Below are 18677 nucleotides of genomic sequence, written 5' to 3'. Positions count from 1 at the left end.
TGCAGGGGCAGTATTGAGTAGCTTGGATGAAAAGGTGCCCGTGAGTATAACAGAACTGATATTGCAGGCGAAACCCTGAGGAAAATCAAAACAGGAAGTGGCTTCTATTTTGAAAACTCCATGTTCCATAGCCACCCATTGCTGGATTTAAAGGGATATGAACCAGATTCCTTTTCCTATCGCTTCCTCAAGGTGTCAGTCTTCAGACATAGTTTCAGGTTGTTATTTTGAAAAATGAGCCAGAACGCTATCATCGCGTCAAGTGGTCACAAGTTTTGCTCGCGCAACAGAATTTGGACGGCCATTGTTTTTCCCTCTCCTACTGTGAAAGACATTTGCGGTTGATATATTATCGATTATATATTTTAAAAACAACCTGAGGATTGATTATAAAAAACGTTTGACATGTTTCTGTGGACATTATGGAAACTATTTGGAATTTGTCTGCGTTGTCGTGACTGCTCTTTCCTGTGGATTTCTGAATATAACGCGACAAACAAACGGAGGTATTTTGGATATAAAAATAATCTTTATGGAACAAACAACATTTGTTGTGTAACTGGGAGTCTCGTGAGTGAAAACATCCGAAGATCATCAAAGGTAAACGATTAATTTGATTGCTTTTCTGATTTGTGACCAATCTTCCTGATGCTAAGTGTACCTAATGTTTTGTCGTGCGATCGATAAACTTACAAACGCTTGGATTGCTCTCGCTGTAAAGCATAATTTCAAAATCTGACACGACAGGTGGATTAACAAAAGGCTAAGCTGTGTTTTCCTATATTGCACTTGTGATTTCATGAATATGAATATTTTTAGTAATATTTATTGAATGTAGCGCTATGCTATTCAGCGGTTGTTGATGACACTTATCCCGATATCGGGATTGCAGCCATAACAAGTTAATTTATTTTAATGTTAGCAGGCAATATTAACTAAATAAGCAGGTTTTAAAGAATATACTTGTGTATTGATTTTAAGAAAGGCATTGATGTTTATGATTAGGTATATTTGTGCAACGATTGTGCTGTTTTTTGAAAATGGGCTTTTGTTAAATCATCACCCGTTTGGCAAAGTAGGCTGTGATTTGATGACAAATTAACAGGCATAGCATTGATTATATGAAATGCAGAACAAGCTAGTTATCTAGTAATATCATCAAGCATGTGTAGTTAACTAGTTAAGATTTATAGATTTTTTTATAATATAAGTTTAATGCTAGCTAGAACTTACCTTGGCTCCTTGCTGCATTCACATAACAGGTGGTCAGCCAGCCACGCAATCTCCTCGTGAATTGAAATGTAATCGGCGTCCAAAAATGCTGATTACCGACTGTTATGAAAATTAGGGCCGATTTCAAGTTAAATCGGCCATTAGTAGGGTTGATGACGTGCAATGTAGTGATCTCCATTACTCATGCTAAAGTCAAATAAACAGCTAAAAGTGTTAAGTTAAAAGCTCCACTTACCATGTTGTTCACATTTTTTAGTATGTTCGTGAGGCCACTGATGACGAGGGAGAACTTGTACTTAGAGATGTTGATGAGACATTCCTTGTTGTGCTCTGTGCTGACTTTGGTGTGGTTGTTCTGATGTCCTGTTTTAACGGGAAGCTAAGAGAAAGAAAAAAAATCTAAAGTCACAAGAGAATCTAGCCACGGGTGAACACGTTAGACAGTGGACCACAGTGCCTTCGGAAAGTATTCAGACCCCTACATGTTTCCACATTTTGTTACGTTAGTCTTATTCTAAAATGGATTCAATTGTTTATTTCTCAATCTACAGGTTTTTAGAAATGTTTGCAAATTTATTTTAAAAGTTAAGGAATGGAAATTACATTTACATCAGTATCCAGACCTTTTACTCAGTACTTTGTTGAAGCACCTTTGGCAGCAACTACAGCAGAGTCTTTTTGGCTATGACGTTAAAAGCTTGGCACACCTGTATTTGGGGAGTGTCTCCCATTCTTCTCTGCAGATCCTCTCAAGCTCTGTCAGGTTGGATGGAGCGCGTCGCTGCACAACTATTTTCAGGTCTCTCTGGAGATGTTCGGGCTCTGGCTGGGCCATTCAAGGACATTCAGAGACTTGTCCCGAAGCCACTCCTGCGTTGTCTTGGCTGTGTGCTTAGGGTTGTTGTCCTGTTGAAGTTGAACATTCACCCTAGTCTGAGGTCCTGAGTGCTCTGGAGCGGGTTTTCATCAGGGATCTCTCTGTACTTTGCACCATTCATCTTTCTCTCGATCCTGACTAGTTTCCCAGTCCTTGAAAAATATCCCCACAGCAGGATGCTGCCACCACCATGCTTCACCATAGGGATGGTGCCAGGTTTCCTCCACATTTTTTGGTACCCTTCCCCAGATCTGTGCCTCGACACATTCCTGTCTCAGAGCTCTACAGACAATTCCTTCGACCTCACGGCTTGGTTTTTCTTCTGACATGCACTGGCAACTGTGGGACCTTATATAGACAGGTGTGTGCCTTTCCAAATCATATCCAATCAATTGAATTTACACAGCTGGACTCCAATCAAGTTGTAGAAACATCTCAAAGATGATCAATGGAAACAGGACGCACCAGAGCTCAATTTCGAGGCTCATAGCAAAGGGTCTGAATACGTATGTAAATAAGGTATTTCTATCGGCCTCCCGAGTAGCGCCTGCGGTCTAAGGCACTGTATCGCAGTGCAGATCCGGATTTGGTCCCCGGCTGTGTTGCAGCCGGCAGCGACTGGGAGACCTATGAAGCGGTGCACAATTGGCCCAAAGTCGTCCGGGTTAGGGGAGGGTTTGGCCGGCTGGGATGTCCTTGTCCCATCGCGCTCTAACTCCTTGTGGCAGCCGGGCGCCTGCATGCTGGCTTTGGTCACCAGTTGTATGGTGTTTCCTCCGACATCTTGGTGCGGCTGGCTTCTGGGTTAAGCGAGCAGTGTGTCAAGTTGCAGTGCAGCTTGGCGAGGGTCGTGTTTCAGAGGACGCATGACTCTCGACCTTTGCCTCTGCCGAGTCCGCACGGGAGTTGCAACTACGGGGCAAGACTAACTACCAATTGGATATCATGAAATTGGGGAGAAAAATGGGGTTTAAAGTAGGTTGTTTTAATACATTTGCAAAAAATCTAAAAAACGTTTTTCACTTTGTCATTATGGGTTAGTGTGAAGATTGCGATACAATTTTTTTTTTAATAAGGCGGTAACATAACAAAAGGTGGAAAAAGTCAAGGGATCTGAATAATTTCCAAATGCACTATATGCAGCAGGTTTGAGCAAGCCTAATAGAATTACATGAAGCCATGGTTTCACCTTCTTATCCTGTGTTTACACATGTCTACACATCCACACTAGACATATCTACATTCAATATTTTTCACACTAGTGTTATGCCACACCTCTGGTGCTATGAGGACGCCTACGACACCTGACGAAGGGCAAGGAACAGACGTCCTGCAGTCAGAACAATGAAGCCCTGTGCTATCAAGAACCTCGCCCTGCCACAACTCTGGTGTACACCCACAGCTGTACACCTGCAGGCTACATCTGTGTGAACAAAGACATCACATCCACAGCTGGGCCAGACCTTGTGGGCAGGAAGAGCCCCTTTAAGCTTGCCTAGAGGTGTAGCTGGCTAGTGTGTATGCAGAGCACATCAGGCCTGGAGTGTTAATGAGCCTTAAGCAGCAGACCTATGACTGCTTACTATCGGGATCCACTTTACCACTGGGGCCCCTCAGGGAGAAACCTGGGCCAGAGAATTTAAGTCCCAAGACAGGGGGTAAGAAAATAATCAGGAGTCTGAACTGGAGTGCACACTGTCCACACAGGACCATCCCTGCTTTAAATCTTTCACATCCAGTTCAGCTCCGGTCTGTCCGGGACCACAGACAGTAAGCACTTTGTTTCACAGGCCGGGATTGGAATTTCTAAAAGGTCATGGAGCCATCTCTTCCCGTATGTGCACTTTGGCAGAGCTGATTAACATTGTATACGTACACACCAAAGCACTGTGTTCGGATTACATGATCGGGGTAAACAGGGGATAGGAGAGAAACATTGGATGAGAGGACAGGGCCACGAGAAGAAATGTAATTAAAGTGAGGCCTATTTTTCATGAAAAGAGAACTGTTATTGTCCCTCGATGGGAAGTTTAGAACATTCACATTAAGATGAATTATGTATAATTTGTGTAACATAAAACATTTGACTCAATGATCTTCATGCAAATACAAGGGCCTTTCTCTTAGAATACCATCAATTCATTAATGGAAGGGACACCATATAATAAGACAATGTTTGTCTGTCTTACCAATTGTTATCAACAACACAATACACAACAATATTACAATGTACGTGTGTAGAGTGTGTGCTAGCGCCCGTGTGCGTGTCTGTACCTGTATGTGTCTCTTCACATTCCCCGCTGTTCCATAAGGTGCATTTATAGCTGTATTTCTTTTATCCGATTCTACTGCTTGCATCAGTTAACTGATGTGGATTAGAGTTCCATGTTGCCATGGCTCTATTTAGTAATTCAGGTGCAACAAAACTACAGCCTATAGGACATGCCTTGTTAACAGTGTTACTATAGATAATAATGCCTTTAATAGAATTTATGTGAGTTTCAGAGATTGTCATCTTGTTATTAGCAAATTATTGATTTCATGAACCTTGTTTCTGAAGCTACATATGTTAACGTTGGCTATTTTTAGCACTTTAAGGAGGCTTTATTGTTTTCATTGCTTAACCGGCTAGCTTTGCATTAATAAATCAAATCAAATTAATTTATATAGCCCCTTCGTACATCAGCTGATATCTCAAAGTGCTATACAGAAACCCAGTCTAAAACCCCAAACAGCAAGCAATGCAAGTGTAGAAGCACATGCTCATGTTATTTATATTAGTGCAGGGTGAGCTGCACACAGTGGACTTCCTACTAGGGTACAACGCCTCAGTGGTAACAGTATAACTGGTTCATAAACACATGATTACTGCATACAATAGCTGTGGGATCAGCAGAGGCATTCAGGGCAGTTAGAGGGAAATCAATTAGGTTGCTTACATTGGGTCTTCCAACACCCCTGGGATAATGTACATTTGCTGAACCATTATGACATTTCAATGTTAGGGATTAACTGAGCTGTGCTTGAGTCAATTATAAGTAATTGTCTCAATACTGCCTTATAATGCTGTGAAAGGATCCAGGAATCCAAATGATTTGGGTGGATCCCATCCTCCTTATAAAATTAGCTTTGCTTCCAGAAGGTAATCAAAATTGTCCAAAAAATGTTACACCCAGAGCTGCAAGTCTCGTAGTCAGTTTTGGAGGGCTAAAAGTCTGCTGAAATGTTCAAAGCCACGATTTAGGGAGGGCAGAGGGACATATATTAAAGGGTGCTTGCTGACCCAATCAGTTCTTTAAAAGCTGTTCTGAGCTGCCTTTTACAATGTCATTGAATCCCACATTAACTATGAGACTCAATTTCCTGATGCAGGTTTATAATGTTCGGGAGCAGCTTATTGATGTCCTGATGCTGGTTTATAATGTTAGTGAGCAGCTTATTGATGTCCTGATGCAGGTTTATAATGTTCGGGAGCAGCTTATTGATGTCCTGATGCAGGTTTATAATGTTAGGGAGCAGCTTATTGATGTCCTGATGCAGGTTTATAATGTTAGGGAGCAGCTTATTGATGTCCTGATGCAGGTTTATAATGTTCGGGAGCAGCTTATTGATGTCCTGATGCAGGTTTATAATGTTAGGGAGCAGCTTATTGATGTCCTGATGCAGGTTTATAATGTTAGGGAGCAGCTTATTGATGTCCTGATGCAGGTTTATAATGTTCCTGATGGGAGCAGCTTATTGATGTCCTGATGCAGGTTTATAATGTTCGGGAGCAGCTTATTGATGTCCTGATGCAGGTTTATAATGTTCGGGAGCAGCTTATTGATGTCCTGATGCTGGTTTATAATGTTCGGGAGCAGCTTATTGATGTCCTGATGCAGGTTTATAATGTTAGGGAGCAGCTTATTGATGTCCTGATGCTGGTTTATAATGTTCGGGAGCAGCTTATTGATGTCCTGATGCTGGTTTATAATGTTAGGGAGCAGCTTATTGATGTCCTGATGCTGGTTTATAATGTTAGGGAGCAGCTTATTCATGTCCAGTACTCATAGCAAAGTTTTTGCTCCAGGGACTGAGACATTTCTCACCATTGAACGTCCCAATACAACGGCCAGAGAAGGGAATGGATAAATCTGCCCATTTCTACCCCTTACACAATTCGTTGAACCTTTCAAGGGCCCACGAGAAGCAGGATAACGTATGCCTTTGGTTACCGGAGATGGGGCACTGCCTGCTGTGGGATGTCTGGACCTGTCAGATCAAGAGGAGGAGGAACCAGTACAGGAAAGCCATTCCTTATGTCAATCTGCTCAGAACATCTCACAGTCCCTCCCTTGATTTGCTTGCTAAGAATAGGAACTTCATTCCTGTAATCCTCACTAGCAAACAATTGCCACAATGGAACTCCAGATTGTCAACATTGTCCCGGACAAGAGCGTAATACACTCAGCTTCTAAAGCACTGGAAATGTTTGTTCGCTATTCCAAGTGAAGTGGGCTACATTGCAACCGAGCTAGCTAGCTGGCTAGCAGAAGGTGTTGACACAAACACCTATGAACAAAATACAAATAAGAAAATCAACAGGCCAAAGCAACAGGTCGGGGCGCAGGAGGTATCAGAGTTCGTGACAGGAAATATGGCAATTCTGGGCTGTGAGGATAAATACTACTAGGTTGAGGTACTTCTTTCTCATTAATCTAGTACATCACATTGGCCTCCATCAACCTCTCTGGGGGAGCATTTTGACATGTATAACAACCAAGTCAATTTAAGAATCTGAAGTTGCAAACACCTGTGATTTAGACTTAGTGTTCAATGTTCACAACCCTTTCATTGTTTCCAGACAAAATAAGAAAGGTTCACACAGAAAATCTGATTCTGAGCATGAACTTCCCCTCATAAAGCCAACACATACAATCCTATGACTTACAGCCCAAAATCATCATCAACTGGCGGACAATGTTCGGACCCAGAATGGGGTCAAAATATATGTAGTGTGTATTCAGACCCTTGACTTCCTCCACATTTTGTTACATCAATTTTAGAAGGCTGTAATTGTTTTTTCCCCCATCAATCTACACACAATACCGCATAAAGTTAGCTTATGCTAATTTATATATATTTATTTTTAAAACGGAAATATCACATTGACATAAGTATTCAGACCCTTTCGTCCGTACTTTGTTGAAGCACCTTTGGCAGCAACTACAGCCTTGAGTGATCTTGGGTATGACGCCACAAGCATAGCACACCTGTATTTGGGGAGTTTCTCCCATTCTTCTCTGCAGATCCTCTCAAGCTCTGTCAGGTTGGATGGGGAGCTTCTCTTCACAGCTATTTTCAGGTCACTCCAGAGATGTTTGATTTGGTTCAAGTCCAGGCTCTGGCTGGGCCACTCAAGGACATTCAGAGACTTGTCCTGAAGCCACTCGTGCATTGTCTTGGCTTGTGGTTAGGATCATTGTCCTGTTGGAAAGTGAACCGTTGCACCAATCTGAGGTCCTGAGCACTCTGGAGCAGGTTTTCATCAAGGAACTCGCTGATCTCTCCATTCATCTTTCACTCGATCCTGACTAGTCTCCCAGTCACTGAAAACCATCCCCACAGAATGATGCTGCCACCACGCTTCACTGTAGGGATGGTGCCAGGCTTCCTCCAGACGTGACTCTTTGCATTCAGGCCGAAGAGTTCAATCTTGGTTTCATCAGACCAGAGTGAGTATCTCGTTTCTCACTGTCAGAGTCTTTAGGTGCCTTTTGCAAACTCCAAGCGGGTTGTCATGTACCTTTTACTGAGGAGTGGCTTCCGTCTGGCCACTCCACCATAAAGGCCTGATTGGTGGATTGCTGCAGAGACGGTTGTCCTTCTGGAAAGTTCTCCCATCTCCACAGAGGAACTCCAGAGCTCTGTCCGAGTGAACATCGGGTTCTTGGTCACCTACCGGACCAAGGCCCTTCTCCGCCAATTTCTCAGTTGGCGGGGCAGCCAAATATAGGAATTGTCTTGGTGGTTCCAAACTTCTTCCATTTAAGAATGATGGAGGCCACTGTGTTCTTTGGGACCTTCAATGCTGCAGACATTGTTTGTACCATTCCCCCATATCTGTGCCTCGACACAATCCTGTCTCGGAACTCTACGGACAATTCCTTTGATCTCAAGGCTTGGTTTTTGCTCTGACATGCACTGTCAACTGTGGGACCTTAGACAGGTGTGTGCCTTTCCAAATCATGCCCAATAAATTGAATGTACCACAGATGGACTCCAATCAAGTTGTAGAAACAACAAGGATACTCAATGAAAACAGGATGCACCTGAGCTCAATTTCAAGTCTCATAACAAAGTGTCTGAATACTTAAGTAAATAAGGTATCAGTTTTTTTTGTTTTTTTAATAAATTTGCTTTAAAAAAAATTTTGTTTAACTGTTTTCGCTTTGTAATTATGGGATATTGTGTGTAGACTGCCAAGGAAAATGTTTTATTTAATCAATTTTATGATGAGGCTGCACTGTATATTTATTTTATTTTTTTACTTAGTCAGGCTTCAACCCCTGGTATCATATAAACACGCAAGACATGGAAGAATGCATAGAATTCCAGGAAATTAGCTTTAAAAACAGCAGCAAAAATCTCTGCCCCGTGCAAAATGTGTAGAATTGCGGGAAATTGACTTTGAAACTGAAACATTCTCTCAACGCCAACAAGAGGGGTGTGAACAGTTTGAGGTTGCGAGGTGGGGGTTTGTTACTACGCCAATACATTTTATTATCCATCTGGACCTTTGACACCTTGGAAATGTGAGTGACCCGATCTTTTCAAATAGTACTAGAGTACCCCTGACTTAGAGGCCTCTAAATAGTCTTAACACAAGGTGGTTTTAATCCCTTATTATATTTTCATCAAACTGTAATAAGCCGAGCAGAGCCGCTAAGTCTGGGTACAATACCCCTCTGTAGCCTCTGAAACCAGAGGCCCAGAACCTACCCAAACTGAACACAAAGTGCTGATATTCCCTTTCAAAAAGGCAAAAGGGAGGTATGAGAGAGAGTCTTATACCTGAAGTTGTACTGGAGTTGAGGGCAGTTGACAGTGCGCGATGGCACTTAAAGCAAGTTTAGGCTAAATCCAAACCATTGCATAGTGCAAACTCTGGTAGCCCTAAACTAGGCCTAACCCTTTTCAAGTATATTTGTAGAACAGCTTTCACTCAAATGAGTCTTAAGTGAAGAATTTCTGGCAGCATTGCTTGCACTGCAGCATGGTTGCAAGAACCATCCCAACAGAACCATCTGTTTCAGTCCCTTTGGCAGGGGTCTTTGATGACCAAAACAGACAAAGCCCAGTTTCCAATGGATGAAATTGAAAACCAGAGCTGCTCTACAGACATACCAGCTCTCAAGCAACATAAAATACTCCAGCTGACTTGTTGGAAAGTTTACAACCTTACAATATGATAAAAGGTGACTGATAATGACTCCTGATGAGAAACAGTTAGGGACAACAGACAGTGTAAAAAATTATTGATGGACTGGCTAGACTACCTGACCCAATGATTCACACAGCTTAAAGCTCAAGTTCATTAGAGGAATCTTTGGCACCCTTCAAGGGATAGTCTATCAATTCTGGACAATAGCATATGTTGTATATTGAAAGTTACATATACTACATGACCAAATGTATGTAGACACCTGCTTGTCACACATCTCATTTCAAAACCATGGGCATTAATAGGGAGTTGGTCCCCCCTCTTCTGCTATAACAGCCTCCACTCTTCTGGGAAGGATTTCCACTAGATGTTCTCACATTGCTGCTGGGACTTGCTTCCATCCAGCCACAAGAGCATTAGTGAGGTCAGGCACTGATGTTGGGCGATTTGGCCTGGCTCGCAGTCGGCGTTCCAATTCATCCCAAAGGTGTTTGATGGGGTTGAGTTAATGGCTCCGTGCAGGCAAATCAAGTTCTTCCACACCGATCTCGACAAAGCATTTCTGTATGGACCTCACTTTGTGCTCAGGGGCATTGTCATGATGAAACAGGAAAGGACCTTCCCCAAATTGTTGCCACAAAGTTGGAACTTTGGCATCTGCCAAACCCAGATTCGTCCGTCAAACAGCCAAATGGTGAAGCATTTTTCATCACTCCAGAGAACGCGTTTCCATGGCTCCAGAGTCCAATGGCGGCGAGCCTTACACCCCTCCAGCCGACGCTTTGCATTGTGATCTTAGGCTTGTGAACGGCTGCTCGGCCATGGAAACCCATTTCATGAAGCTCCCAACTAACAGTTCCTGTGCTGACAATTCTTCCAGAGGCAGTTTGGAACATGGTAATGAGTGTTGCAACAGAGGACAGACAATTTCTTGGCACAACACGTTTCAGCGGTCCCGTTGTCTGAGCTTGTGTGGCCTACCACTTCACGTCTATGGAGATTGCATGGCTGTGTGCTCGATTCTATACACCTGTCAGCAACAGGTATGGCTAATTTGAAAGGGGTGGCCACATTCTTTTGTATATATAGTCTAGCTTGAAAACCTGATTGCTGACAAGCAAAACATTTTGGGACTATGTCAACAATGGACTAATGAAACAAATACCAAAAGATTGTTTTAAGTAGATATTGCTAGATTCTGGCAAATAAAGGAACAGTCCACCCTAAAACTATCACAGTTGCTTAACTTGTCAATGTCACCAACAATCTGTGGTTGTTGGGCGAGCCTTGTAGACTGCTGCTGTGGTGACCACAAGCACATAAGCACACTCAAATCTGTGTTTGATTAAGAAACTCACAGTACTAATATATTACTTTAAGGATGTAGTAATTATAGAAGTAGGTATTATACAAAAACGTATGTCTGCCAATTAGTACAGATCCATAATGCTTTTTTATCTTAGTATTGAGGCCTTTACCTCAGAGCAGAAACATGGCCAGGTTGCAAACCCACATTCGGTAACATGACTGTTGGCTGACAGCATGCAAGGAGCGTGCTTTCTTCGTTTTTTTTTCACTGCATGTGACATAACAGGGAGGGAGGCATATGTCCATTCAGTGGACTCAAACCTAATAAAACTAGTAACAAGGTGCAAGGTAACAAGCTAGAGTACTTCATTTTAATCATTTTATTTTCATCAGTGAATGTCACACCTCATTTGTTTACAATTAGCTAACTTTATGAGTAGCTAGCTGGTAGTGACATCTTTTCCCCAAATTGTCTGGCAGAATTAGTCAATATTAGCCGTTGTGTGCAACCTCTTAACAGTCCTAGCTATACCAACACCCAAAATCTATGTAACATGAAAATGCATGTTTAGTTGGCTAGCTAGCTAGTTACATGGGTAGTTAACTAGTTAGCTTGCTAACTGAAAGTAACTTGCACGTTTGTTACACAATCTAAACCACAGATAAAAATGTGTCGTAACGTTTATTAACGTTACTTTGTCTATATACTAGTACCAACCTACCTACTGTACACAACAAGAAAGCAGGATAGCATAAACTTTGCGATTGCAGAAATAAGTTAGCTACAGACACAAGCCATCTACAAAAGATTAACTGGTTGCAGCTAACTAACGTTACTCCCACTTCCAACTCATAAACACTTTATTACCTGCTCGTCGAATCTATTTATCACGGCCTGAACCCATTCCACTGGTTTATGTGCCGCCATGGCCGTGCGGATGGAAACCACGAATGACTGCTTGCAATTCCAAGACGAATGTGGACGTTCGTGGCGATGTTAGGCCTGAAATAAATCCCCAAACCGCTGTCTAAAAAAGACAGTACGGGTTGGTTATTTTTCCCTTTGAGCAAGCTTTACCATGCCGCCATGACACACAACCGGAAGTCTTCCCAGTGAAACCGATAGGGTCAGGAGACAGCTGAGCAAAGATGCGCGTGCGTCGCTTGTTGATGTGGAAGGTCGGCGAGAATAGGATTCACACAAACATTGGCAAGGCAATATAATGTAACGTTGTAACATATAACTAACTAGCTAGCTTGATTTGCTACCATGTGGAACGTGTATGCTACCATATGTTACTTAAAATATTTAACAATATTATACAATTACATCCAGGAGTTCTTGTTTGAATTCTGGTTCTCTTCTCACAACACAAGTCACTCAGATAGCCAGTAACATGCTGCAGGTGCATTTGGCATTTGAAAAAAACTATAGCTGTGCAGTGCTACATAATGAGGAATGAATCTGTATCATAAAAGTGTGTTGCAATATTCAGTCTTTTTTTGCTTCAAATACACACACACATGCTAGGGACAAATGTGTAGGCTACTTGTCCAGAAAGGTTTGTGCTGTGGAAGTGGATCTGCAGCAAAAGTATACCTTTACTACCATCTACAGGTCAGAGGTCACACTACCATACAGAAAATGTAAATGCAGGCTATCCACAGAAGACTGAAATTTGAGTGTTTCTCTTGAGAAGTTTAACCAGTTCATTCCCTTCTCACTGAGTGTCCGGCATCATTTATTATTTTATTTGTTGTAAATTAAGTGTGGTTTATTTTACAGGACATTTATTTTACAGTGAATCATTGATATATGGTTGAATGTTGGTTGTGGGACATATCTGAAGTGCTATGTGTGTGTGTTCCATTAATCACACTAATGCCAGGTGTGTGTGTGTGTGTGTGTGTGTGTGTGTGTGTGTGTGTGTGTGTGTGTGTGTGTGTGTGTGTGTGTGTGTTGGCATGTTCTACACAGTATTCCGGACAACATTACTCTGTTTTGCATACAATGTGATTATTACTGCATAATAGACTACCATGTATTTTCTTTCTTTTTTTCAATTTAAAGTTTTATTAAGTTTTCTTGTTTTTCAATCAACCAACAAAACACATTCCACATTCACAGATGTGACAGGCTTAAAAAAGATTTTAAAAAATAAGTTAAAATACATAATAATAATGCATTTTTAAAAAAAAATACAATTAAAATAAAAGATTAAGAAAAATAATACAAGTTTTTTTTTTGTATATATATATATATATATATATATATATATATATATACCACAAAAAAACACACACATCCATACATACACACAGATACACATACGTACACATATACATATATACATTCACACCCATACACACACACATATCCTACATACCTACACGTACTCACAAATTTAAAAAAATAAAACACACAAAAAACATAGAAAACTTGCAGCAGCTATCAAGGTTCTTATTAGCTATTTCTAGCCTTCGCTGAGACAACGAGCCAATAATTAGTTTTTAGGTTTTACAGCACCTTACATAACATGTGTGTGTAAGGTATACAATATACAATGAAATAGGAGGAAACTGACTCGAGTTTCTACTCATGTGATCAATTTGGATATAAAAATAGGGTGAAGGTCTAAGCAATGCAGCACATTTCCCTAGTCACCCCGTTCACTCTGTCCAGTTTGAAATATAGTTGAATAGTGGAGACCAGAGTCTATCAAACTTGGTCTGTCTCTTGTGGAGGTCATAAGTGAGCTTTTCAACAGGGAGAAAGTCAACAATCTTGTCAATCCACATTTTAAATGTAGGAGGGGTATTAGAGGCCCACAATAGAATAATACATTTCTTAGCAAAGTATGTAATAGTCATAAGCAAATTTTCTCTGTCAGGATCAAGAGCAAAGTCCTGCTGGGCATTAAGAAGATAGATGCACGGGGTCATATCAAACTGTACATCTAGTATTTTCTGTGCAGCAGTATGTATAGATTGCCAGAATCTGGCAATCTCTCTACAGCTCCAAAATACATGCATATAGGTTCCACTTTCAGAGGTACATATTTTACAGTTAGGAGACATATCTGTTTTCATTCTATGGAGTGTCAAAGGAGTGTAATAAAATTTTTACAAAAATGTGTCATTAGATTCTTTCATTTTTACATTAGTAGAGGTGCAGTATACCCTGTTACAAACCTCTGCCCATAACTCATCACTGATAGTCAGACCAAGGTCCTTTTCTCAAATTATTTTCAAAGGAGTAAAGGAGGAGCCTCCTTTCTCAGAAAGGAGTCTATAGATGTAAGATATTTTGCCTTTAATGGATTGTGCTGTGACAAGAAGGGTTTCAACTTCATTCAACTGAGTTCTAAACCTCCTCTTGGAGGTAAATGAGGAAATTACATGTCTAATTTGACGATATTTTAAAATAATGGGATCTTGGCACATTGACTTCACTGCAGAGCTCTTGAAAAGATTTCAGTGTAGTGGTTTTCTGATGAAATAGGTCTGAAAAGGTCCTGATTCCTAGAGTATGCCAAAGATTAAAGTTGGCATCCCTCAGGGCTTTTGGCAAGTCTGGGTTGCCTACTATAGGCGAGTGAGAACATATTTGGGAGGAAATGCCCAGGTATTTCTTACAGTCCCTCCATGCTAGTAGGGTGCTGTAAATCACAAAGGTTTTGGCTATGTTGCCCACTTCACTAAAGTTATTAATGCATATAATTGAGCTTAAGGGCAATGAACCACAGGATTGGGCTTCTATCTGAATCCACATTGACTCTTGTCTGTTTGTGATCCATGTTAGCATGTTGCGGTTTTGGGCAGACCAGTAGTACAATTGAAGGGAGGGAAGGGCAAGACCACCCTTAGATTCAGGTTTTCGATAGAGTGGAAAACTTGATCCTAGGTTTTTTATTGCCCCATATAAATTTGGGGATGCTTTGGTTAGTTGTTTTGAAAAAGGAAACTGGGAGATAGCATGGGAGCATCTGAAATAAGTAGTTCAGTCTAGGGAGAACGTTCATACGGATTACATTAATTCTTCCTACTAAGCTAATTGGGAGGGAGATCCAGGTTTGGAGATCGTTCTTGATTCGATCCAGGAGCAGAAGATAATTTTCCTTGAAAAGGCTATTCAGATCTGGTGTTATGAAGATCCGGAGGTATTGAACCCCCTGTGTTTTCCATTGGAAAGGACATAGTGTCTTCATAGAGCTGGTGAGTGTAATATTGAGAGGGCAGACAGTGGATTTGTTAAAATTGATCTTATAACCTGAAAACTTGCCATACTGAGCAATTGTGTCTAAAATGAGAGGGAGGGATTTCTCAGGGTTGGATATGTAGACCAAGACATCATCCACGTAAAGCAAAATTTGTGCTGCAGGCCGCCTGCAGAAACACCCATAATACTTGTATTGCTCCTTATCAGCTCTGCCAGAGGCTCCGCCCCCAACAAGTAGAGCAGGGGGGACAGCGAGCACCCTTGTCTTGTGCCCCGTTCCAGAGGGAATCTGTCAGAGTTCAGTCCATTAGTAGTCACCATGGCATTTGGATGAGAGTATAGTGATTTGATCCATTTAATAAAATTTGGGCCCTAATTGAACTTTTCTAAGACTGAAAACAGAAAGCTCCACTCCATCCTGTCAAACACCTTCTCAGCATCCAGTGAAGCCAGCAGGACAGGTGTCTTCTGTGCGTTTACTTGATCAATAATATCAAAAAGACGGCGAATGTTATCAGAAGAGTATCTGTCTGTAATAAATCCAGTTTGGTCCGCTTTTATTATTTTGGGAAGAAGAGTGTTTAATCTTTTGGCGAGCAATTTGGTAATTATTTTATAGTCAAAATCCAACAAGCTTATGGGCCGGAAGAACGAGCAGGATAGGGGGTCCTTGTCCTTTTTGAGCAACACTGTAATGCGAGCTGTGTCCATTTAGTCTGGGAGAACTCCGTTTTTGCAAAAATCCTCCAGCATTGGCATGAAGATAGGGCGGAGCTGGGGCCAAAAAGCTTTGTAGAACTGTCTGGGGAATCCATCTGGGCCTGGGGACTTATTAGGTGGCATGGAGGTAATTGCCTCCAGGATCTCCTCAGGAGTGAAGGGGGAGTTGAGATCTTCTTGGTCGATCTCTGATAGTTTAGGTAGCGAGCTTCCCTCTAGGAAAGAGTGGAGTTCTGCTTCCGTGTGTTTTCTCTCAGAGGTATATAGTTTGCAGTAAAAATCATGAAAAGTTCAATTGATCTTTTTGGGGTCATATGTGACCTCGTCCTCTGCTGTTCGGATAGCCATGATTGTACGCTCTGACTGCTCCTTTTTTAATTGGTAAGCAAACAATCTACTGAGCCTATTGCTATACTCATGGTATTTCTGTTTAGTAAAGAAAACTTTTTTTATCTCCCGAGTGTAGTCCAAATTCAGTTTGGCTTTGGCTGCTTTAAGATGACTCCAGTAGGTGCTGTCTGGGGATTGTTTATGTATTTTTTCACAGCATTCCAGCTCCCTCTCAAGATCTAGCCTGTGTGCTTCCATTGCTTTTTTCTTAGAGAAAGCATATGCAATTAGATTACCACTTAGTGTGGCTTTAGCAGCGTCCCACATTGTGTCCGGAAAAACAGGAGAATCTTTGTTGTCTTGTGTGTAGTTGTCTATCCATGTAGTTACCAATGTATGGAACGCTTCGTTTGATAGCATGGAGGTGTTGAATTTCTAGCTCTTTGACCTCGGGATGTTTTTGCAGAGGTCAAAGCGGAGGTGGACAAAGGCGTGATCTGAAAGTGCTATGGGTCCGATTGTACATGTGGCTGAATTTATGAAACTCTTTGGGATAAAAATGTAATCTACACGGGAGTAGGTGTTATGGACATTAGAGTAGTATGTATAGTCCATAGATGAGCTATTAGTCTCTTTCCAGATATCTATCAGTCCCATCTCTTTAGTAAGAGAGTTCAACATCTTTGCAGATCTAGGATTTATGGTGGGGACTTGAGATGATTTGTCTAGGGTTGGGTTAAGGGTGCAATTAAAATCTCCGGCCACCACGCCAAAGGAAACACAATGCTCATTGAACAGGGTTATCATTTTTGACATGAAGGCAAAAATATCTGTGTTAGGGGCGAATATGTTTAAGATAGTAATTGGTTGACTATATAGTGACCCAGTTATCAAAATAAATCTCCCCTCCGGATCCGATATGTTTTTGTCAATTATGAATGGAACATTTTTATGGATAAGTATGGCTGTGCCTCTACTGTTTGATTTGAAAGATGAGAAATACACCTGTCCCACCCAAGCTCTGCGGAGTTTGGCATGTTCAGCATCACAGAGGTGTGTCTCTTGTAATAGCGTGATGTCTGCTTTTTCCATTTTTAGAGCACATAGTATGTTTTACCATTTTATTGCATGCCCTAGACCATGGCAGTTCCATGTCAATAGATTTAAGGTAATAGTCATCGTCATCGAACAGTAATCGAACTTTAGTGCAAGTCATCTCTGGGTAAAAGTGGATAGTAGTTACAGCTGCGTTCACATAAAAGGAAAATAAATGGTGAATAAACCTTGAAGGCACAACTCATCGTGTCATAATGAGCAATGAGCTGTCGCCCACTCTCAGCTATGATGTGGGCATGCCCCAAGGGTCAATGCTAGGGCCCCTCCTGTTCAGCCTGTACATTAATGATCTGCCTTCTGTCTGTAGTGGGTCTGAAGTTCAAATGTATGCAGATGATACAGTGATATATGTGCATGCAAAGAGCAAGCAACAAGCTGCACAAGAACTGACAACTGCATTTGTACAGGTTGCAAAGTGGCTCAGTGACTCATGTTCGCATTTCAATGTGAAGAAAACTGTCTGCATGTTCTTCACAAAGAGGGCAATTGATGCTACTGAGCCAGATGTCTATGTGTCAGAGGAGAAGCTCCAGGTGGTATCTGATTTTAAGTACCTTGGCATCATACTTGATTCCAATCTCTCCTTTAAAAAGCAGGTAAAAAAGGTAAAAAAGGTAACTCAAATAACCAAATTCAACCTCGCTCATTTCCGATTTATACAAAATTGTTTGAATACAGAGGTAGCAAAACTGTACTTCAAATTTATGATACTCCTCCACTTAACATACTGCTTGACTAGTTGAGCCCAAGCTTGCTGTACAACATTAAAACCCATTCAGTCTACAAACAGGCTCTCAAAGTGCTTGATAGGAAGCCCAATAGCCTTAATCACTGTTACATCCTCAGAAAGCATGAGCCCCTGAGTTGGAAAATTATTGTGCAAGACACTGATGCATGTCTTGTATTCAAGAGCCTAAATGGCCTGGCTGCCCCTCCTCTCAGTACTTTTGTTAAACAGAAAACCCAAACATATGGCAGCAGATCTACAAGGTCTGCCATGAGAGGTGACTGTATAGTTCACTTAAAGAAAAGCACCTTCAGTCAATCTGTTTCTCTGTGACAGCTTCCCATGTTTGGAATATGCTGCCATCAGACACACAAAACTACACCACCTATCACACTTTCACACAAAAAACATGGCTAAAGGCCAGTCAGACTTGTGAACATAATCCCTACTTCTGTATTGCAGCTTTCCATGTCGTCTGTTGTCTGTAGCTTGTGAGGTGTGGAAACACTTTCTTGCTTTTATGGATTTCATCTTGTTGCTTTTTGTGCTATGTTGCTCTGTGTGCATGCTATGTCTTGCTTGTCCTATGCTGCGTGTGCTCACTGCTCATTGATTGTCTCTATTGTTATTGTAATTGTTTTTAATAACCTGCCCAGGAACTGTGGTTGAAAATTAGCCGGCTGGCTAAAACCGGCACTTTTACTGAAACGTTGATTAATGTGCA

The 18677-nt window shown here is 41.4% G+C and overlaps 1 protein-coding gene across 3 annotated transcripts in view; it reads right to left on the bottom strand.

The window, feature by feature from the left end:
- Positions 1-11968, bottom strand: part of LOC112267216 (neurofibromin-like) — a 116482-nt gene extending 104514 nt beyond the window's left edge. For all 3 annotated transcript variants that reach the window (XM_042297530.1, XM_042297531.1, XM_042297532.1), the window contains exons 1-2: positions 11710-11968; positions 1469-1612 (exon numbers count right to left, since the gene is read on the bottom strand). In XM_042297530.1, the coding sequence (XP_042153464.1) occupies positions 1469-1612; positions 11710-11769 (204 nt within the window). In that variant the 5' untranslated portion in view covers positions 11770-11968. The remainder of the gene's footprint in view (positions 1-1468; positions 1613-11709) is intronic.
- Between the last annotated feature and the right edge of the window lie 6709 nt (positions 11969-18677).

This window comes from Oncorhynchus tshawytscha, linkage group LG14 (genome assembly GCF_018296145.1).
Source record: "Oncorhynchus tshawytscha isolate Ot180627B linkage group LG14, Otsh_v2.0, whole genome shotgun sequence".
NCBI lineage: Eukaryota > Metazoa > Chordata > Actinopteri > Salmoniformes > Salmonidae > Oncorhynchus > Oncorhynchus tshawytscha.
Note: the sequence above shows the minus strand (reverse complement) of the source record. Positions and strands in the feature narration are given on the sequence as shown.